Source organism: Ochotona curzoniae, unplaced genomic scaffold (genome assembly GCF_017591425.1).
Source record: "Ochotona curzoniae isolate NIBS_2020 unplaced genomic scaffold, NIBS_Ocur_1.0 contig_3819, whole genome shotgun sequence".
NCBI lineage: Eukaryota > Metazoa > Chordata > Mammalia > Lagomorpha > Ochotonidae > Ochotona > Ochotona curzoniae.
Window position 1 is genome coordinate 25,040,856 of NW_024466004.1, and position 23,479 is coordinate 25,064,334.

The following is a 23,479-nucleotide window of genomic DNA, read 5'->3' on the forward strand; positions in this document are numbered from 1 at the left end:
TATATGATAATCCATGTGGTGATAGTTCACAGAAACTGATGTTCAACAGGTGCATAGTTACAACCTTGCAAAATGAAAAAGTCCAGAGGGTCTGTTTCACCACAATATGAATATTCTTACTAAAGCAGAGTTTTACAACTAAGCATGCCTTAAGTGATAAATTTCATACAATGTTGTTTTATAACAATTAAAGAGGGTCTGAAGGTAAAGGAAAAGGTGGGCAGGTTGTGGAGGAGGAATAATGCAGTAAATTGAGAATCATAATGGAATCATTATGAAAGAATTAGAGGCTAGTGGAGCAGTAGATAAGGATATAATTGAAAGCTAAGCGGGAAATAAAAGGTAAAGTCGATGAGGAAATAAAGACAGAATTAGGACAGAAAGTAATAATAGGTGCCATTTAAAATAAGAACTTTCAGAGAAAATCAATGGGAATCATTATACAAGAGAAACATGATGTGAAAAATTAAAATATTCAGAGGAAAAATTGTGGAGGAGATCATAGGAGGAAGATGACAATGAAGATAAAAGTGGGATTCATTAACCACTCAAAATTGAAGCTCATTAGATAGCAAGAGAAAAGGGAAAATAACTCGGGGTTTTGGAAATGAAATTGTCATACCACAATTGTAAATGCTAGTGCACTTTAATTAGGGTGAGAATAGAATCGATTGTGTGAGACAATGCTTAAAGCTGGCCTGAACTTACCCTATTTACATTAGGGGTTCTAGAATCATTGTTCTTGTGTATGAGAAAAATTGTCCATAAATAATTAAGTTGGCTTTGAAAGAAAAGTTGATTTCTTCAGTATATGCTTGAATCATCAAGAAGCTTTAAACAATTAAGAATAGAAAGTGGACAGTGAATCTCCAAATGGAAGTGGTTAGTCCTTGATGTATTCTGCAGCCTGGGGTTACTCTCTAGTGGTTAGCTATGTACATTCATAGGGTGGAGACAAGGCCGTCCTCTCTCTGCGAGAACACTAATTAAAACCTGTGGTGTGTCCAGAGAGCCCTACAGCAGGATCAGCTCGCTTCTTCTTCACAGAACTACCACGCAGTCTAATTCTGGTACTGATGTCCAGAACAATAGTCTATGAGGATTTTTAACTTATACCTAGTGGAGAAATATCTATCCGTTGCTAGTTCCTATTCATCTATGTTCATATCAGGTTTTTATCTTCCTAAATTTGAATAAATAGCCATGATAATAAAAAAATTTCAATTCTCAGTATAGTTTAAGCTAGTGAATTAAAAAAGAATTTAAAGATTTGTGTTTAAAAATTTTAAATATGAAGAATAATTTAACAATTTGATTATTTCAAAAACTGCAGAAAAGGTATCCCAAAAAAGGAAGCTAGAATTTCTTCCATGTAGTTATTCTATTTGATATGAAATATTTTGTGAGTAATATGTTGCTTATTGTCTTGTTTACAAATATCTACTTTCTCCTTGTTTATATAAATCTCCAAAACATTGAAAAAATGAATTGTTAAAATGTAAATGTTATTTGAAACATTATCTGGTTTTCAGATAATAAATCCCCAAGAAAAAACTAGCTCAGATTTCAATAGCTAGTTCGTCACACTAAAATTCCGGTTTATCTGGCTTTTAATAAATGAAAATATCAAAGAAGGGATTATATTACATGGTAAAAATCACTTTTTATGAAATATGTAGAATGATAGAAGTAATTTTATATTCATCTGCATTATAAAAGCTGATAGAATTATTAATCAGTTACATTTCCCATATTAAAATTCCAAAAGATTTTTAAATTGAATTGTCTAATGATAACATTTCATTTAATTTAGATTTGAGATACCTGCCTTTGCTGAAGTTTTGCTTTGAGAGACTGTTTTAAATGATCATGTAATTCAGATTAGACAAACAGAAAGTTGGGAACATTGGAGAGCTACATTCAATTATATATGTGCTATCCTGAGTAAATTACATATTATTGTCTACTCTAGAGTTTCTCAGACTCTCCACTATTGGCATTTTAATCGCAGTAAGCCTATGTGTGTGCGCATGTTATGGGGGAAGTGGGAGGAATTAGAGGGAAGGTGCTTTGGTATGCATTTACAGTGCTTAATGGCATCTCCTGCCTCGGCCCACCATGTGCCAATAGTGTCCCTCTCTGCCTAGATTTGTGGCAATCCAGAATGTCTCTAGATATTTCTGCATGTCCCCTTGGGTGAGAACAATTGGTCTATATGTATTTTCATGCTCTAGAAGTCTATGTAGACCAAGAAATGCTTTTGGATTTTTTTGAAGGGTCATTTTTGGTAAGTGTGATGGCAATCATAAGCATGTAATTCTTAAGCAAAACAAAACAAAACAAAACAAAACTTTCATTTTAGATAAAATTCAGTCTCAATAGGAGAAATTGTATGTGTTTGCTTGAAAATTCAGTAATAACATATTTTACACACTGTATTTTTTAAATTTCATTTCTAGGTACCACCAAGAAGGATATGATAACACAATAACCTAATATAAAGAAGAAAACTATAGTAAAAGTGGATGAATTTTATTTAAATTATTAGGATAATTTGCAAATACAATCTATAATTTATAAATATTATTTTACTTGAAAATAAAAAATTGTGCAATTTTTTATAAAATAAAATTTTCTGATCTTTAACATAAACCTTATGAACAGTATGCATAAGCAGTGTAAGGTATATTCTTTAAGTCCTATTATTTCATTAGTATCTGTGATAACAATTTGTTAATTATGGTTCATCCTTGTCAAATCAAAAATATAACCTGACTTTCTAAAATATGTTCTAAATGGTTTAAAAATTTCATTGTGAGAAGATTTCCCTCTGTAAAAAGTAGTAACATTAACTTTCAGAGTTTCAGTTTTGTGACTTACTGAATTATCAAAGAATGTACATTTCTGAGATTTTTGAAGAAAAATCTGCCAATTTAGCAGTCCTGTCTTTTGGGACTGTTCAATGCAGAATCAATGACAGAATAAAAAATATAAACAAGTTCAGAAATGTTAAATTAAGTGGAATCATTATATTTTATATATAAAAATAGAGGAGCAATATGCTATTTTTAAATAGTGGAAATATTGATAAGAAAATAAATTAAGAAAGTGACGTAATTATACATTGTCATAACAAAATTAATCCATGTAAATTATTTTTAAGATAGTCTGCCATAGAAATTATAATACATATGAATGTGTGTATATATTTTTAGGTAAATACATAGTTTTCATAGAGACAAATACAGACTTGTCATATATTTGCTGTTATCAATGGATTGATTGAGGTTGGCTTTGATTGTCCGAAGCCTTCCAGAAAATGAAACATTCCAGATTTCTCCAATCTCATGTTCTTTTTTCCCATGTTACTTTTGAAATCATGTTTCATCGTGTTTCATGGAATTTTAAGGAGCTTTTCAATAAATATTACTCAAATGTCACTAATTTTCATAATATTTGAACATTTTCAGAAGTAATTAACTCAGTGACAGAAGAGAATTGGATGCCTCACAAAGTATCATTCCTGAATTTATTACTAACTTATTTATTTTAGATCAATATATAACTTTCTATATGTTAGTATGTACTATATAGTGTTTATATAGTGGAATAATGACATCTACCAGCAGATGATAAGGACACTTGAATATTGTATTCTTGAAAATGCTGCTGAGTTCATGTTAAATGCTCTTATCAAAAAATATGAGGTAATTCATTTGTTAAATAGCTTGATTTAGCCATAAATGTTTTTAATATAACAAATTGGTTGACACAAACATCAACCAGATTCTAGATATAAGGGCACTTCAGAAATTTCATGGACATGGAATTAAAAGAAGCTTGTTTTGGTGTAAAACTATGAAATTCACACCTAGTGGTTTTCATAATTCTCATTTCTATAAACTTCTAAAATCCTCTTTGCATTGTACTTTTTCATCACATTATTATACTAACATAATTCTTATACATAATTAATATAATCCATATATTATATGGGTTTTTGGTTATTCTGTCACCATTGAGAAGATAATACTATTTTTGCCATTTTCTGCAGTAATTTTACACTCCTATTACTTGAATGGGCATCATGGAAAATGTCTCTAACATGCAAGAATGTATTAAGACCCAAGTTTCAATTCAGCTTTTGAGCTGAAGAAAACAATTTTTTCTGTTCTTTTCTGTCTGTTAACCATGTTCTGATATTACTTATTTTCCCCAAAATAAGAATTGGGATGAGACTGATGATTTGACTATATGAGGAAGAAATCTCAGCTTTGAAATCTAATGGCCCATTTTTAACAGATACCAACATTTACTCATAGAAATTCTTATATAGAAATGCAATGTCAAGCTGATCAAGTTCAATTTTATTGTAGAGGTATATTAGAAGTATTAACTATATCCATAGTTGTACTAGACAAAAATATTAGTGCATTCATTTTCATTGGAATTTATGTTAACTGACATTTTCAGTTTGGCCAAGTTGTCAGAGACAGAAAATCATCCCTGGCATCGTGGCAATCGAAGATCTTTGTATTTTGTCACTCATTTGGAAATATGTAAAAGAGGAAGTTCTTTGGCAATTACACAGTTTTATAAATCCCCCCTCTTACTCAGAAGATGGCAAATTAAACCTCAATTTCTTGGTGGAAAAGTGTTTATTTTTTTTCAAATGTGGTTTAAAAATCTATTTAAAATATTCAACTTTAATTTTCAGACTTTTTCATTTTCTAACACCTGAATCCCTTTAAATTCCAAAACTTTGCAAATGTTGGAGATATTGATGTGACTTCTGTCTATTTAAATACAAATTTAACTCTAGAATCATCTCTGTTTTGAGATAGTGAATTTTCTATAATCTTACCTTAGTTATGTTGCTTTGATGTAAAAATAACTCATAAATGTTTTCTCATCAACAGAGAGCTACATTTATGTTAAAAAAGGAAATTTAACAAGTGAATAATTGTTCAAATGCAAAAAATGCAGGTCCAATTTTCTATTATTTTTGTGAATTTTTGAATAACTTATATTTTACAAGCGATTGCAACTGACATTTTAAAATGCTTTTTTCTGATATTTGACGAGTTATCTTAATTATGAAGAATAAAAATAAACTTTCCTATAATCACTCTGCTTTGGTTGTTGAAGCTTCTTTACTTTATTACAGTACATGGAGTTTGGGAGGAATGGTCACCGTGGAGTTTGTGTTCATTTACCTGTGGTCGAGGCCAAAGAACAAGGACAAGGTCATGCACTCCTCCTCAGTATGGGGGAAGGCCGTGTGAAGGACCTGAAACGCATCACAAGCCTTGTAATATTGCTCTCTGTCCAGGTGAGTCCATTCTGCTTTTGCCTAACTTTTCATTTAGGCAATTTGTATATGGTATCTGGTGTACAAAAGTATTATTGAGATGACAGGTTTCATCCATAAGAAAGTAAGTCTTTTGCTTATTCTTAAACTATGTTTTTCCTTTCTTTAACCTATGTATTTTCCTTTATTCTATCATATTCAGTGGTGTCTAACATCCCTGAGTATCAACCAATGCACATCTTTACTGAGTTGCTATAAACGCATACATTAAGATTTTCCAATAAAGTTGTACTGATAGTTTATTTTTCTTTCTAAGAAGATTACAGGGACCAATGTGGTAGCCTAGAGGCTAAGATCCTTGCCTAACACGTGCCAGTGGGATTCCATATCGGCGCCGATTCTAGCAGTCCCACTTCCCATCCAGTTCCCTGCTTGTGGCCTGGGAAAGCAGTGGAGGATGGCCCAAAGCCTTGGGACCCTGCGCCCACATGGGGGACCCAGAAGAAGATCCTGGCTGCTGGCTTAAGATCAGCTCAGCTCCAGCAATCATGGCCACTTGAGGAATGAATCTTGGATGGAAGATCTTCTCTGTCTCTCCTCTTCTCCGTATATCTGACTTTGCAATACAAATAACTAAATCTTAAAAAGATTACAGAGTCTTAAGGACCTAAGTTGATTATTCACTTATATTGTAACTGGAGACTTGATTCAGAGTCAGTCCTTCCAGTGTCATTCAAGGAGTGGAAAGCTACCACTGATGACATACAAAATGACAGGTCTTTCCTAGGAAACCAGACTTTGTAGATCTCCTACAAGATTATACGATTGTGCAACTATAGGCTATATGTCATATCAGTGTGCTTGTTAGGACTATGTAATTTATTTTTAGTATAAGTTTGATATCTTAAAGTTTTATTTTCTTTATATATTTGAATTATATTTTTGTATCTCCTTGGTAATTATTTTAACCAATAAATGTTTATAATGCTATTATTTAGGTTATTGCAGCACAAAATAGATGTCTAAAGCAGATAAAATTAATTTCCAGGTTCAAGAAACTGTCAATTTATAAGAGAAAATACACTCAACTGGTAGAATTTTCCGGGATTAGCAAAGGCACATTTTAGAGAGCAGATAGATGTGGATGGCAAATAGCCAAAGCCAACAGGAAAAGCAAAGACCCATATAAATAATCACTGTCTACTCCTGGGGAGAATTTTCTCATTAGCCTACTTAGTCACCTATTTAGCATGCAAGCAGCATAGGTGGCATCTCAGTAAAGCAGTACTTCATACACATTATCCCACTCACATTCAGTCTCTTTTGCATCCTAAATTCCCTAAGCTAATATCCTACATAATAAGGCAATGTTTCAAAGTTCCAGAAAATCTATTGGAAGAATGTAAAAACTATCCAATACGTAGATATGTAAAGATCATCTAAGAGGTTTAATTGGCCTGTTTACTTCAGAGAATGAGCACAAAGTTACTACACGGGGTGATGTGGAGATAAAAATCATGGACATTTAGAGAATTGCATTCTCATCCTCTAAGATTTTGTGAACTCTATGAATTATGACTGTAATTAACCCAAGTCAATATTTACGTTACTGTAAATATGCTGGTGTCAAAGTCATGATTACTTGTTTGTGCATCACTTCTCGAAAAATCTGGTTATAAGATCATGAAATTCTGCCTTATTTCTCCCCCTCTCTGTAAATGCCCAGATACAGAGATAGATATGTAAGTGTTTATGCCTTGCTGGCATTTATTTTTTAATGAAGTTGGAACACTTATATGGTTTTAAATTTCTTTTTTAAGGGTTGAGCTTGACATTTCTAAAAAATCAAATATATTTCACTTTATTTCTCCATGACTGGGGCAAAGTAGATAAATACCTTTCTGTAGAATGTTTTTTACCATATTGTGTTTATTATTTCTGTTACTTCAGTTGGTCCTTGTAACTTCATGGATAAAATGGAACTGATCATTTATTGATGAGATGCTGTTAACCAGAACCAGATTTTTTCATACTCTATTTTGTATAAGCCTTATTAGAGGTAAAATATTTGAATACCAGTGCAGAGAAATTATGTTGTAGAATTCATACATTATTCTGCTAAGTTCGTAAAATTGTGGTTAATCTCTTTAGAAACAATCACATGATTTTTAAGCTAGGTTGTTTTTAATATTATTGCCCTGTCTTAGAAAACCACTAGAATAAATCTTTTTTCTTAAGTAAATTCTTCATTTTGTACATAATGTTTATCTTATTGATAAATTTGACCCTGCTTGTATTCTCTAATGTGAAAGTAATTTAACTTATTGTGTGTCTTTTTAAACTCCTGTCATTTTGATTCTATATCATAAAAATATAAATTCTTACCACATTGTATAGTAAAATGTATTGGAATTTTCAAAAGAGAACACATTTATATAAATTTAAAATTTCATATATATATATACATATATATATTCCTTATTTGAAAGACAAAGCTATAGAAAAAAATGGCAGAGACAGAGAAAGAAATGAAGAATCTTGAATTATTGTCCAAATGGCTGGGGCTGGCCCAGAGAGAAACCAGGAGTCAGGAGTTTCTTCCAGGTCTCCTACATGAGTACAGAGACCCAAGCACCTGGGCAATCTTCCACTGTTTTTCCAGACATATTTGTAGGGCGCTGAATCAAAAGTGGAACAGCTGGGATTGGAACTCGGGATAGCTAGCAGTACAAGTGGTAGCTTAATCCACTTGAGAACCACCACAGTCCAATAATTTTACTTCTTTTTTTTAAGAATTTTATTGGCTTATTAGAAAGAGATGATGTAAAAGATTTTTCCCATTTGCTGGTGTACTCCCCAAACAAGTGGGGTGGAGTGGGATGGACCAAATCGGTTGTCATGAAAGTCATGAACTCAGTCCAGCTCTTCTACAACAATTGAGCTGGAACTGCTGCCTCTCCAAATCTGCATGAGCAAGAAACAAGACTCGGTGAAATTGAGGAGTAAACTCAAGTATTCCGATTTGGGATGTGGGTTCTTACCTGCATCTTAACTGTTAAATTATATATTCATTCCAGACTCACCTTTGAATATACCTGTTACTCCTCTGATCCTTGGTGTCTTTGTTTCTACAGTGGTGGCTCTATTATTTCCTATTTCATAATCATGTTAAGACTATGTGAGATACCGTAAGGGAGAGAATTGGTGAAAGTAAACTCTGATATTATTATTAGTATTATAACATTCACTGTCCTCCAGCCAGTGTCCATTAGGATCACACCTATGTTTGAAAAAACTAAGTTTGATACTGTTGGTAATGAGAAAAAAAAAAAACAACATAAGAAATGACAGGGAAATACACAGAGCTGTATATGGGCGCCAGTTCCAGTTCCGGCAGCTACGCTTCCCATCCAGCTCCCTGCCTGTGGCCTGGGAAAGCAGTCAAGGACAGCCCAAAGCTTTGGGACCCTGCACCTGCGTGGAGACCTGGAAAAGGTGGCTCCTGGCTTCGGATCGGCACTGCACTGGCTGCTGCGGTCACTTGGGGAGTGAATCATTGGATGGAAGAACTTCCTCTCTGTCTCTCCTCCTTTCTGTATATCTGACTTTGCAATAAAAATAAGTAAATCTTTTAAAAAAAAAAGATACTAAGAGATTCAATTTTGTGGCAAGTGATTCTAGATAGGGTTTAAAGAAGAGAGACAGTTCTGCATTGGATGTTGTTAGGAAAAGGAAAGTATTTCGTGACTGGTAATCTTAATTCATTTTGTAGGAGGGAGAACTAATAGCAATTGGTACAGAAGTAGCAGTCATTCATATTGTTGCAGGACAATGTTGAGCATTTCATGCACTGACTCCAGCCTCACTATTGTCTTTGAAGTGACCTTGTCTGATATTAGTGTTTTCTGACATCATTTTGGTCCAAGAAAAGATATCACAGCAGATCTGTGAGAAGCCAGACAACCTGCTATCAGTACAACACCAAACTAGTCCTGTATAGTAACTTCTCCCCTAGGCTAGATTCACTGTAGAATTCACTGTCTTCATTGACTTTGATTTTTATTAATGCTCAACTGCAGAAATGTCAGATATAGTGGAATATTTGCATTCTCTAGTTGGTCATCCATCTAAATCATATATACATACATATATATATATATATATTTAAATTATATATATATATATACCAAAATACAATTTATAGAACCTTATCCAAATTTAAACACTTCAGTGAATAAGAGAATATACATGCTTAAGTTCATTTCAAAGCATCATGCTTCATGGTAATTTTACATAGTATTTTATTTTTTATTAATAATCTTTGTTCTCAGTAGTTCAAGATTGGAGCAGCCAATGATTCAAGTCCAATCCTTTTTCTCATTTCCCTTTTTCCATTTCTCAATGTGATTACATATATATGTGTGTGTACATGTATGTGTATGTATATATACACACAATTATACATATATGTATGTGATTAAGTAATAATTGCATAACTGAAAAATGATTAATACATTAAAGAACTACTAGCAAATAAGTTTTCATTGATTTACTGAAATATATGTAAATGAATCTAATTATATGATTCAGTGGGAAACAGTGTTGTCTGGATTTCAAAAGATATGGATTAAAATTCAGAACCAATTCTTCACTAGAAATACTTGGATAACTTATTAATCAATTTTCTTATTCATAAAATACAGCATATATTCATACTGATAAATCATTAAACTTATGTGAAAATATCTTGAACAGTGTCTAATTGATATGTATTGGATGATGGTTACCATGATTTATATAATGATGTTAATTGAAAATTAAGGAATTTAAAAATAATTGGGTTAAGTAAAATCTGGGTATTAGATAAATTTGGGGTTCAACAAATTTTTTTATGTGTTCTAGAGGAACTCTCCCAGGTTCACTGTAAAAAGAAGTACTTATACATATATTTCTATCAGTTTATGGGACTAAGAAGGGTTTTGACATGCCTCTTGCTTCCAAAAAATGCACTGCTGTGAGTTCAAACTCTGTAAGGACACTAATAGCCCCTAGTTTTCAGGTGCATTTGCAAGTTCTCATGCAAAAGCAGACCTTCAGGAATATAAATGGATCCACATCTCTGTTTTCTAGACTAAGTTCAATCTTTGGACTTGAAATTTTGGTCCTCAGCAGTTGTGTGAGGATGACCTGCCAGTGGCCACTCCGCAGGGAACCATTCTGTTGGAGACAGTCTGTGGGAGGATGCTAAACATTTGCCTGACCTTGGTTCAAAGGTCCTTAATTGTCTCTGCATGCGAATATTATAATTTGAAACTAAAATGCTGCCTCATTAACCTGCTATTTAATTAATTTGGGTTTTTATCTTCTTATCCTTTTAGTTTGTTATTGACAATTGTGGAGGTTGTTATGTGCCTGTTTTGATTTTTAGCATTATCCTGGTAATATTGATATTCTCAGCTCATAACACTTTTCAAATTAATTCTTATCAATCTTGAGAAACTCTAGTATACTGTTTATTTTTTTTTAAATTTGAACTTTAAGTTCCTCATTAACTTAAAAAATCATTCTTCATCTTACTATGATTACTTATTTAAAATTTTAGTTCTAATTTTTAAGAATGATACTACTTTTGATTTTTCTTCCTTTGAGGTTTATTTTACAAGAGCAAATTGGGAACAAAATTGTACTCTTCACTATATAACCAAAACAAAAGGCTGCACTCTTCATGTCAAACTTGTGCCCTAAGAGGGTCTTTCCAAATCCTAACATGATTCACAATGCCATAAAAACCTGAACTCTACAGCTTCACCTTCAGTAACTGAGATAAATTTTTACTTATGATTCATTTATTTTTATTGGAAAAGCAGATTTACAGAGAGATAGAGATACAGAAAGATGTTCCATATGCTGGTTCATCCCCCAAGTTGCCACAATGGCCAGAGTTGAGCCAATGCTAACCCAGGAACCAGGACCCTCTTCCGCATTGCCCATGTTGGTGCAGGGCCCCAAGGCTTTGGGCCATACTCTGCTGTTTTCCCAGGCTTCAAGCAAGGGAGCTGGATTGGAAGTGGAGCAGCTAGGGCATGAATTGGTGGCCTTATGAGATTCCAGCGCATTGAAGGCAAGGATTTAGTCACTGGACCATTGTACTTGGCCACAACTCAATTCTTCCCATAACTGTGCCCTACATTTGACTAAATCAGCAATGTTTGACCTAGAGCAGTTTCTAAAATGTTAGTTTTACTATTTAAAATATGTATGGTTTTTATAAACAGATACATAATATACTTTCTGGGTATTTCTCCCTGCTTGATATCATCATTACTTATTGGTCAAGATGTATCAATATACTGAAAAAATTGTTTTGATATAAATGTACCATAGAGTTGAATTTGGCCCCCCAATAGGGAAGACATTTCTGTTTCCTGTTTAAGCGCCATTCCAGTGCCATCTGTATAGCAGGAAGATATTTATATAACAAAATAAGCCCCAGAATTCTAGCAATTTTGTCTTTGAAGTTGTAAATATTCTAGTCTGGAAGACTTGGTGATTTATCATTTCATTGCTGAAATGAAACTTTAAGTGTCCCTAGGATGACATTGGTATATAAGAAAGCAAATTACATGATGGTGTGACAAGTCTGATCTCTTAGCATTGTCCTAATTTCAAAACAGTGTTATTGTTCTCTATTCTTAGTCACCTTTGTACAGTGACTCATAAAGTAATAGGTACTTGGAGATTTTAAATTGAAAAGCAACATAAAAAGAAATTCAGCTGCAGGTGCTTCTGAGGGGTATGAAGAGAAACTGAAAATATGTGAAAAATGTAGATTCTGACCTTTTGAGTATTGTAGAATAAACTGTGTTTTAATGCATGTTTACAATAGGGTATCATGTGAAGGGGGAGTGGAAATGTTATATATTTACATTAACCAACTTCAAGTGACACAATTTTTTGCAAAGTTTATGCAAAATGGTACTGCTTGCATTATGTCCAAACTAGTATTCTGCATTCAATATAACTCAGTGGATAACTGTGATTCCAGAACCATCCACTCTTGGCCTGTTTGAACACAGGTTTAACCTGATTCAACATGTGGATCCAACCTTCTCATATGTCATTAAGCCAAATACCTAGAAGTCAACCCAGATCCTTTGTTTTTCTGTATAACCCCCAATCTCTCATTTGTATATCCAGAAAATAATGCAAACTCATCACTGATTATGCCATTACTTGAGCCACCACCAGATTTGCCTTCAATGCATTAGTCTTCTAGGAAGTCTCAGCACTCATTCATGCCCTTATACTATCCATTTTATATACCACAGCAAATTTAAATTTTAAAAATGAAGCATCTGTTTACTTCCCTAGTTTAAAATCCTCATATAATTGCTTATCTTCCCTGTTACATAATCCTTAGAATCTTAAGAATTCTGGCTTCTACATACTGCTTGACCCTACCATTTTTTTAAATGTCTTGGGTTGATACCCTTCATGATTTCCCACAACCCCCAGCCGTTCTTCAATTCTGTGATCCTGAAGACGCCAAGCACCCTATTCACATTGATCTCTTTACTGCACTGTCTTCATAATAGCTTTTTCTTAAATCTCTTTTATTTTTAAATGATTTATCTAAATTGGAAAGGCAGGGAGAAAGAGATTTTTGTCTGACGGTTCTCTCCCCCAGTGACCATATTGACTGGGGCTGTGCTAGGCCAAATCCAGTAGCATGGAACTCCATATATTCTCCCACATGGGTGTCAAGGACTCAAATACTTGGTCCATCTTATGAATTCCCAGCTGAATTGACAGGAAGCTGGATTGGAAGTAAATCAGCTGGAATTGTAACTAACATTTTTATGTGGTATAGCAGCATTGCTAGCAGAGTCTTAACACACTACTATAACCCTGGCCTCCTTGTGTGCTCATTTGTGTACCCATTAAACATCTGCTTATATCACAGCACCAAAACTGTATGCCTATGAGAGCAGAGCTCAATATTTATCATCATAAAACTGTGAGAGTCTAGTAGAACACTATCAACCATAGCTACAAACCCTGTAAATATTTGCTTATCAGAACCTAATGAGATTCCAAGAGGAATTGTGGAAAGTATGTGTTTTCAGTAGTCATGAAATTATCTTCTTACAGAATACCAAGAAGTGTGTCAGTTTTCAAGTAGCAGCATGGCGTTAGAAACAAAGATTTTAGGTCTTCTCAGGGTCCTCTGTGTGCAATGACTGTGGCAGGAAATGGCTTGCAAATGTTGAAAGACCTAGTCATCTGGGACTGTCAATGGCAGAGGAGAACCACTGATTTCCTCTGTTGTCTTTCTACTAAATCAGGTGAAAAACTAAGCCTAAGTTGAGGATTGGAGCAGAAGCAGCATCCTCAAATATTATCTGCTCAGTTAGACATCAGATGAAAAGAAGAAAAGCCAGAGGGCAGGTTTCTGGCACAATGGTTAAGACATTGCTTAGAACACATATACCCATACCTGATTTAAGTAACCAACTTTGTTTCTGCTCGATCATGTTGCTAATGCAATCAAAGGCAACAGGCAATGATTCAGGTACTTGGTCTCTGTCACTCGCATAGAAGATATAGATTAACTTTCAGATTTCTGGCTTTGCCTCCCAGTCTTGTTTATTTTGAACATTTAGGAAGTAAACTAGCTGATGCAGAATCTCCCTCTGCATCTGTTTGCTTCTCTTTCTCTCTTTATATTTCAAATAAACAATGACTTTTTTTAAAAAAGGAATAGAGCCATCTCTTCTCTTTCAGGAGTTCTTGGAGGAGTGATTATTTAAAAATAAATGCGGACTAAATAATACAATACATAGATTTTTAACTCTGAAATATAATGCACAAGTCTACTTGAATATGTTTAAATGTCTAAACCAGAAGTTTTAGTTTCTACCTCCCAAACCATTCTGTCCTTTGTTTGTTCCCACTCAGTAAAATGTGACACTACCATTTCTTCAAATATTTTGTGGCTTACACCCTTAAAAAAAAGAGTGTAAAAATTAGCATTTCAAAAATCCTAGGGTATCAAACTGAGGCAAGAATAACTAAAAATAAAGCAATCAGGCACTTTAGGCACTAAAATTCTCATATATATGTAATGGTCCTTTCCTTTCTGACCTCTCAATTTTCTATTTTCTCAGTAACTTGGACTGACATACTAAAGGAATAAATAACAGATTTTTTTTTCATTGCATTTAGTAATGGGTTTTTCTCTTTTGTTAATTTTATCAAGTGAATTACTTTGTCAAGCCAATTCTTTCATAACACTGCAGTTGATGTTCAAAGGAAGGATCTTCTTGCCTTCAAAGCTAAACTAATCAGAAAAAAGGCAAAATTACTTGATAAATCTTCAGTTTCATTGTTTTCTTTCAATAGTGGACTTTACAGACAAAACTGTTCGCATCTAAAATACATGCTTTAGGTTTAATATCAAATTGTCCCTCAGATTTCTAATTAAGTCATTCTGCAATTTTACCCAAAGTAGAATATGAAAATTGTCAAAAAGGACTGAACAAGTTATTACTAAAATTTATTAACTTAAAGGCATTAATTTTTAAAGCAGTGGTGATGCACATTCCTCTTCCAGGAAAATATGCTGGACGAAACATTTTGCATTTTAGATTTGCTCATACCTCCTTAACTTTTTTGAGAGGTCTTTTTTGTTCCTCACAGAAATAGGTTCTCAGTACTCACACATTATTTTTTTCAAATACAGAGCATGAATCTTATTGTTAGAAACCCTTCTCAATGCTTAAAATAGTAGGGATTCATATTTCAACCTCAATATTTTGTTTCAATATAAAGTAAAATTCTGAAGTGAAAAACATAGTAATCTTTAAAGCTGAAACAGAGGGTGGATGAATAATTTATAATTTCCTTTTGGCTCATCAGAATTTTCTTTTTTTCCTGGAAAATGTGCTACATAAACAATGAAATTATATCAGAATTTTTTTATATAAAGTGTGATGTTAAAATTTCTTGAGTGGAATAATTAAATCAGCATTTTGCCATGTTTAGCTCACAAAGGATTTATTAGCTACTGCTAGATACCTACTAAGCAACCTTCTTTCTAATAGATACATGTGAGGCTTGAAATTAAGTTGAAAGTACCTGTTCATATTCTGCCAGACTTTCTGTTTGCCTAGATGTATTTTCATAGCAACATTAGCCCTGTCTGAGCTTTTGATTAATAGTGACTTTCTTTTTACTTGTGACCAAATTTGGTTACTAACCATAAAATGATATTGGAAAAAGTAGACAGTGCAATTATAATATTTATATTTGAGTATATGCATTCAAACATAACAAATACTTTTCTTAATAAATCTTTTACTTTGTTCTATGTTGTGACATGGGATAAACCTTTGTCAGTGGTTTCTCCTTTATCTAAATTATCCAAATCTAACCATTCCAATTTTAATATAATTATTTCTCAAATAGATCTGACCTGTGCTTTGGAAGCTGGAATGCTTCATATTTAACTTTATTTCATTTTTTTGGTTGTAAATGTACTAAATTATAAGATTTTTGAAGTCTGAATTTTCATTCATCTTATCCATGTTGTTAACACCTATTAACATCTGATAACTAACAGATTCTCAAAAATAATTTGTATTAATGAGTGTATGAAAGAACCCCAATTTGATTTTTCAGAAATGCAGCTTATTTTACGCTTTGATCATCATACAATTGTCATTGATTGGTCCCTAAATCCTCTATTTCAGCTCTAAGTCAGCCAGTACTTCATGAGATCCTGTTGCCAACTCTCGGTAGTAATTTTTTATTTTTCCCAGATGTTCAATCAAAACTGACCCCCTTCCTAGCTCAGGCTGTCCTCATTTTTCCCAGAATTTTTTCTCCACACTGTTAGATCTAATCATAAATTCCTCCACTGAAATCCGTTAATGTCTCCTTAATGAGCTGAGAACTGTATATAATATGTAGAGCACAGCTGACAAAATCCCTGCAGAATCTGGCATTCACCTTCTTATCCACTTCTGCTAATTCTGTCCAGTCTTCTTTCTGGATTCTGTATGCAATGGTCAGTTTTCAAGAGTGCCCATGTTTCTTCTACTGTAGGCTTTTTTGTTAATGTCAGTGTGGAACATAAGTTAGTGCTCCACATTTTGTCATTATCCATCAAGTCACATGAGACTTACTATAAACGTCTCTTTGGGTGCTCTGACCTGTTACCTGACAGCGTTCTGAAATTATCTTTCACAGCATTGCTCTATACTCGGTTTATGTAGCACATAGTTGTTTATTCTGAGGGGTTCCTTGTTTCAAATATGAGTTTTACTAGGTGTCAATCAGGATTTATTTTGTTCATTGCTCTCTGTATCCATCTCTAGCTCAAAGCTTTGCATTATTGTGTAATAAGTAAATATTTTTAAGAGATAATTGAGTCCAAAGATATAATGTATTTATAAGAGGAAACCAAAAAATAAATAAGGAAATGCTAGTTTGGGATGTAATGATAAAAACTCAAGCCAATGTGACCTTCAGCTTTTTCCATTGAGTGCACCAATTGACATTTATTTCCAGGCAGGTTCTAGACTGTGCTTCTGTGCACTCTTCTCTTTTAAAAGATCTGCTTACACTGTGTCTCTTTGTGCTTTGGCAGTTGATGGACAGTGGCAGGAGTGGAGTTCGTGGAGCCAGTGCTCAGTGACATGCTCCAATGGGACACAGCAGAGAAGCCGACAGTGCACTGCGGCTGCTCATGGGGGCTCCGAATGCAGAGGGCCCTGGGCAGAAAGCAGAGAGTGCTACAACCCTGAGTGTACAGGTAAGGCCTATGATCACCTGCCACATGCCTAAACCAAGTAAATAGTAATGAAAGAATGATGTAATAGCTGTATATTACCTTTAACTGGAGGTTATTATACTATAGCTTATTTTGTATGCCATGCTAACAAAGTGACAAAATTCAGGAGGCTCTAACATTAAATATCAGTAAAATTGTTGAGGCTTAGTGTTAAACTTAAGAGTTTTTATAAGTAAGGTTTTATGACTATTTGGAGACCAGGACACACTCATGTATATGTGTGTACATTATTATACTCCACATGTGACCAATAGGTCAAGTATCTGAAGTTTATTTATGTGGGTAGGTTAATAAAAATTGAGGGGGCAGCAATGTCTTTAGAGTTAAAAAAAAATCCTTAAGAGAGTACGTAGTACACTATTGTCATTCTCTATGACACATTTCTTGCAGCCAATGGTCAGTGGAATCAATGGGGTCATTGGAGTGGATGTTCCAAGTCCTGTGATGGCGGCTGGGAAAGGCGAATAAGGACTTGCCAGGGGGCAGCAGTAACAGGACAACAATGTGAAGGAACTGGTGAAGAAGTGAGACGATGCAGTGAGCAGCGGTGTCCTGGTGAGAAATACAAACAAAAGCACAAATTCTCTCCAACATAAGAATTTTGTAACCTGAAAAACAAAAGGATTTTTCAAACATCGTCAGGGTTAGACATTGTGGCACAGCATGCAAGTAAGCTGCCCCTTGTGAATGCCACGTCCATTATTGAATGCAGATTTGAGTTACAGCTTCTCTGCTTCTGACCCAGCTTTCTGCTGGTGCATTCTGGGAGGCAGGATATGCTGACCTAAATGCTTAGGACCTGGATGGAGGTCTGGACTCCTGGATTCAGCCTGGCCCAGCCCTCTCTGTTTTGGGTATTTGAAGATAATATAAGGGATGGAAGATAACACACATGCACACGCAACTGCCTCATTTTCTGACATGCTACCTTTCAAGGAGGTGAAACTAAATAATATTTAAAAAATATGTTGCCATTATTGAAGGATAATACTTCCCCAACTAAGAATTGTCAGTAATGTTTCTGGCAGTTTGTTTCTATAATAGGTGAAACATCATTTGTTTATATATCATAGAATAATTCTACAGAGTTTTGAAGTTGTTGCAAAATGATGCTTAAAAGTACCTGCTAAATAGTAGCAAAACCGATTATGGATTAAGTCAGTTAAAAGTGTCTTTCTGCCACTAATTTTATGGAATATTTATTTATTGAGAACACAAAACAAATCAAAACAAATTGGCTAATATTGTATGAAGAACAAAACAATGAATTTAAATAGTTAAATGAGAAGATATGGAGATAATGAAACAGAAAAATTTAAGTTAGCTTGTGAATTAATCTCACTTTGATAGGTGAACTTAGACATCTGCATTTATTTTCGCTTGGCCTATTTTCTACTGTGAAAATAAATTTCCATGAAGAACACTTTCAAAAATGAAAGTATACTGTTTTAATTACCAGTGAGGAATGGAAATGCTGCTGCAGATTTTACATAAAGAAGATCTGACCAGATTATGGATAATATAGTTTTAAGAGATTATCTAGAACAGAGGCTCCTTCCTACTTTTATAAATCCTACAAGATATTACTAGGGCATTGGGAACTTAATAAATAAGTGAGAATCAGGTTTTAAAATATGTATACGTCCCATAAGATATGACTAGCACATTGAGACTTCAATAAATAAGTGAGACTTGGGATCTTAGAATGATACTGTAGGCAAATAGTTATAAATATATTAAAAAGGTGATATGATGAAATATTTAAATTTCATAAGCATTGTAGAGGAAAGTACTGAACTTAAAGAATTCAAAGACTCAGTTGTAGTCCAGTTGCTGTTAGTGACTCTTGAGGGATCTGTGGTGCTTGTTTTCTGGGAGTACAAGTGAAGAGGTTACAAGATCCTTGACCTTCCTTTCCAGCTTCGAAGTTTACGAATTCTGGTTCCCACTTTACATAATTGGTTCAAGTGAGGGGAAAGGAATATGTTCCTGGACAAGATTCAAAACTTGTTATTTCTCCATAATTAGAATCCTGATGATTTCTTAAATAATAATATTAATGGAAACTTGATTTCAGGAGTTAGAAGTGTTTTCAGGGCTTAAAAGTTGAAATTAGTTTTGTTCATTCTTAAGACCATTTTAATTCAGAATGATTTAACTTGCATGTAACTTGCATGAAGGATTTTGATGAAAATCATACCTATACAGCTTACCACTGTAGAATTCTCCCATGCTGCCTAAGAATTAAGAAGCATTAAACAAAAACATGAGAAATTTCATTAGGACAGTAAGGCATGATTAAATGAGGCCCTTTTTTAATATTTGGAGTTGTTTAAGCCTTTCTTAGCATACTAAGGTTCTTAACTGGTCTTTTAAAACAGTCTTTCATCTGTGTATAGAGAAGGAAGAGAGTGCTGCTGAACTCAAACTTACAAAGATTGCCACCTGCTGTTTGGAAAATATTTTACAAACCAGTTTATAAAAAAAGATAGTATACCTTTTTTGCTTGGTGTGTTTGTAGTATTTCATGATTAAACACAGACTGAAAAAATTATCACATCAAGTTAAAACACTTTTGCTTTGTCCCATTGTTTTGATGTTTTTAACATTTTCATATTGCTCTATAAGCAACTTGAACAACTTGTAAAAAACTACAAATTTTGAAATATAAATATACAGTTATAGTCAATGAATTTTACAATTTCTAAATAACCTACAAAATAATGCTTATATAAGAAATAAAAATAAATGAATATACCAAGCCTTTGACCTTTTCCTAATCTGGTCTTTATAATATGCAGAAAAATTACTTGTCCACCGAAAATTCTGTGTTATCTTTAACTTAAAAATGCCAGTGACTTCAGAGAATATGTAAAAATAGAAGTTTTTCAAAAGTTTATCTCTCTTGCTTCTGAAACTTATTCATATATTTTATAAGAGAGACAGAGAGATCCAAATCCCCGCTTTGCATGTGGCCCCATATGGGTGCCAGGTTGTGTCCCTGCTGCTACACTTCCCATCCATCTCCCTACCTGTGGCCTGGTAAAGCAGTGGAGGACAGCTCAAAGCCCTGGAACCCTGCACCTATGTGGGAGACCAGGAAGAAGCTCCTGGTTCCCATCTTTGGATTGTCTCAAATCCAGATGTTGTATCCACTTGGGCAGTGAAACAATAGACAGCATCTCTGTATCTCCTTCTCTGTAGATTTGCCTTTCCAATAAAACAAATGCATGAGAGAGAGAGAGAGAGAGAGAGAGAGAGAGAGAGAGAGAGAGAGAGAAATATTCTGTCAGATTACCACTAAAGTCAGCACGAGGCTAAGATAAAGCCAGGGGCTAGAAATTTCTTCTGGGTCTCTCATGTGGGTGTTAAGGCAACTGTCTGCTGCTTTTCCTGGGCTTTTAGCAGGGGGCTAGTTTGAAATGGAGTAACTGGGATTGAGCCTGAATGTGAGATGCTGATGTTCAGGCACAGCTTTACTTGGTATACCACAATGCTGACTCCTTACACTGAATTTTTTCTTTCTTCATGTGCAGTCATATTGTTATTTTGTCAAAAGAAAGGAATTAAATTTTTTTGCAGCAAAATAAAACTGTCTTTTTTGTCCACTAGCCAGTGCACTTTCTGAAGTGCCTTTGTGATTAGGAATATGATGTTTTTAATCACAGCTATTATATTCCTTCACATTTACACAATAACCATATAAATTGAGAAAATGTTCAAGTTACTGTGTCATTCATACTGAAACATTTTTCTCTTTGTGTCAATAAAAATGCCTAGTAAATGTTATTTTATTTTTTGTTTTTAATTCACTCACTTAATTTATTTGAAAACCAGGAAGATAGATAGATAGATAGATAGATAGATAGATAGATAGATAGATAGATAGATAGATAACCAACTGATTGGTCCCCAAATACCTGCAACTTGGGTTGGACAAGGATAAAACCAGGAGTGGAAACTTAATCTGGGAGCTCCATTGTGAATGTTTAAGACCAAACTAAGGGAGCCATCATTTGATAACTCAAAGTGTACATTAGCACTTTAGAATTCTGTCTGGAATATGGCACAGAACCCGAACTCAAACTTAGGCACTTCAGTATGAGATGTGGCATCTCAATTGGTGCCTTAGTCATTGGAATTAAACATTCGTTTTTTAAAAATAATGCTACTTGGGAAATAGGATAGAAAATAATTTGGAAAGTTATTACATGTCCTTAGTTTTCAACTGATCAAACTCACCAAATAATACTTTCACTTATCTCAATCTCATTTTGTAAGCATATTTTGAAGGGTTAAGATGTTAGGAGGGTAATATCACTCCTGATTTTTGTGACGTAGCTAAAATATGAAAACGTATAATTTATCATTTCATTTTTGCAGCATCTTTCTGTTTACCATTATTCAGAAGAAAATGTTACTGCTGGATTAGCCTAAGCAAATTTTCTGGCTTCCTGTGGCTCTATTTGATCTGTTCTCAGCTGGAACAGCTTTGTGTTTTCTGCAATTCCAATACTGGGATCCAAAGCACTTCAGTCATCAATTGCTAAGTCTGAATCTATCATTTGTATGTAGGTAACACACCTAACTTAACCATAAAATTTCCTTCTTTGTATTTGGTGAATAGACCTTCAGGTTCAGACAAGCTTGCTTTGTCTGAGAACAAATGAAGCAGCATAGCCCTCTCATAAATGAACCTGATAATAGCGACTTAGACCAGCACTGTCAAAATTATTGCTATATTTATCTCTAGCTATTTCTACCAAAGGAGGGCAGCAGTAACTTTGGTGATACAAAACTTGTCTTAAGTAATGTGATGCAGATGTATTTGAATGTGACACTTTGTGATGTGACCCACCCTTCACTTAGGAGAAAAGATATTCAGGGCTTGAGTATTCTTCATCTCTGTAAGTTTGCTCTCCAACAAGAGTAACTTCATTTAGTTTTTGAGTTATTTGTTTCCAAGTTAGTATCTGCAGAAAGAATCACAAGGCCTGTTTCCTTGGTGCTCCTGTCTTTATGAGTACCTCCTGTCCTTGACTGAAGCAGTGCCGCTGAAGTAGCATACCTAGGAATTGCCTGGTGTGCTTGCAATAATACAGATTCCTGAAAAAAGACTGCCAACAGCTCTGATTCAACAAGTATTGGGTGCGCCTGAGAAATGACATTTCTAACAAGGTCTCAGTTAATGCCTGTGGTGCAGGTATACGGATGATCGTTTGACTTCCACTGACCTATGATAAAATAACAGTGATGGTGATACTGATGTGATGAAATTAAAATTGCAAAGGGAGATATCTATATCCCTCCACCTCAGCTCCATGGTGAAAGTTGACATAGCATCCCAAATGAATTATGAAATTTTATCTTATCCATGCTTCTTTGTGAATTATGAGGTTTTGTTTGTAGAATTAGTTGATTGTGTAAATACAGACACATCCATGCAAGTCTGTCTAGTCAATTTATTTTTCAACCTAATATCTCTTTAGCAAAGTCATTTATAGGCAAATAGGGCTACTAGCTAGTGGTTGTTGACAAACAATGATGCTGTAACCATTATATATCTCTCAGTTCTTCACTCCTCATTTTTCTGACTCTACAAAGGAAAGGTAACTATATGGATATAATTTGGACAAGTTTACTACAAAATTATGCACTACAGTATCTTCTTTCATACTACTATTACCATTCACATCAGCTCTCTTGCTGAGAAGGGATATGTTTCCTTTAGCTATTATACTCCAAGGCTTTGCAGCTAACTACTTAATATGAAGCTGTATAACGTTGGGCTTGGGGTGGAGTCAAGTCTCATCTCGCACTAGTTTTTTCCTGAGGCCCCATTTAGTGGAATTGCTGAACTTAACACTGTTAACAAAAATGTTTTTGTATTTTTTAGAAACAAGTTTAATGTTAGACTCTTTAAAATTGTTTGGAGAGCTTCACTTTAAGGGTAATCATTCTTTGAAATCTAAACACATCACTTTTAAGTTTGTGGTTAGTTTCTAAAGAGAATGCTGGCAAGTAAGTTGACATTTCACTAATTTCACTATAAATACAAGGTAGTTCATCAAAGCCAGTCTGTTTAAAAGCACCTATTCCATTGGAATTTCTGCTTTCCCCATATCAGTTAAAACAAATGCTTTCACTTAATGTTTTTGGACAAAGCAAGCAATGTCAAACTCAAGTGTTCACACCAGTTCTTCTAAAACAAGCCACTGGCTCAGTGTCGACAGCAGGTGGCACTACATATTGACTTCTTTCATCTCACATGTATTTGCTTGCAAAGTCACTTCAGGTTTTAAAGTAGAGACAAA

General features: G+C 34.2%; 1 protein-coding gene across 3 annotated transcripts in view; it reads left to right on the plus strand.

The window, feature by feature from the left end:
* The window catches only part of ADGRB3 (adhesion G protein-coupled receptor B3), a 687,263-nt gene that overhangs the window by 260,154 nt on the left and 403,630 nt on the right, over window positions 1–23,479 (plus strand). For all 3 annotated transcript variants that reach the window (XM_040983603.1, XM_040983604.1, XM_040983605.1), the window contains 3 exons: window positions 5,168–5,332; window positions 16,962–17,126; window positions 17,556–17,720. In XM_040983603.1, coding sequence (XP_040839537.1) covers window positions 5,168–5,332; window positions 16,962–17,126; window positions 17,556–17,720 — 495 coding nt within the window. The remainder of the gene's footprint in view (window positions 1–5,167; window positions 5,333–16,961; window positions 17,127–17,555; window positions 17,721–23,479) is intronic.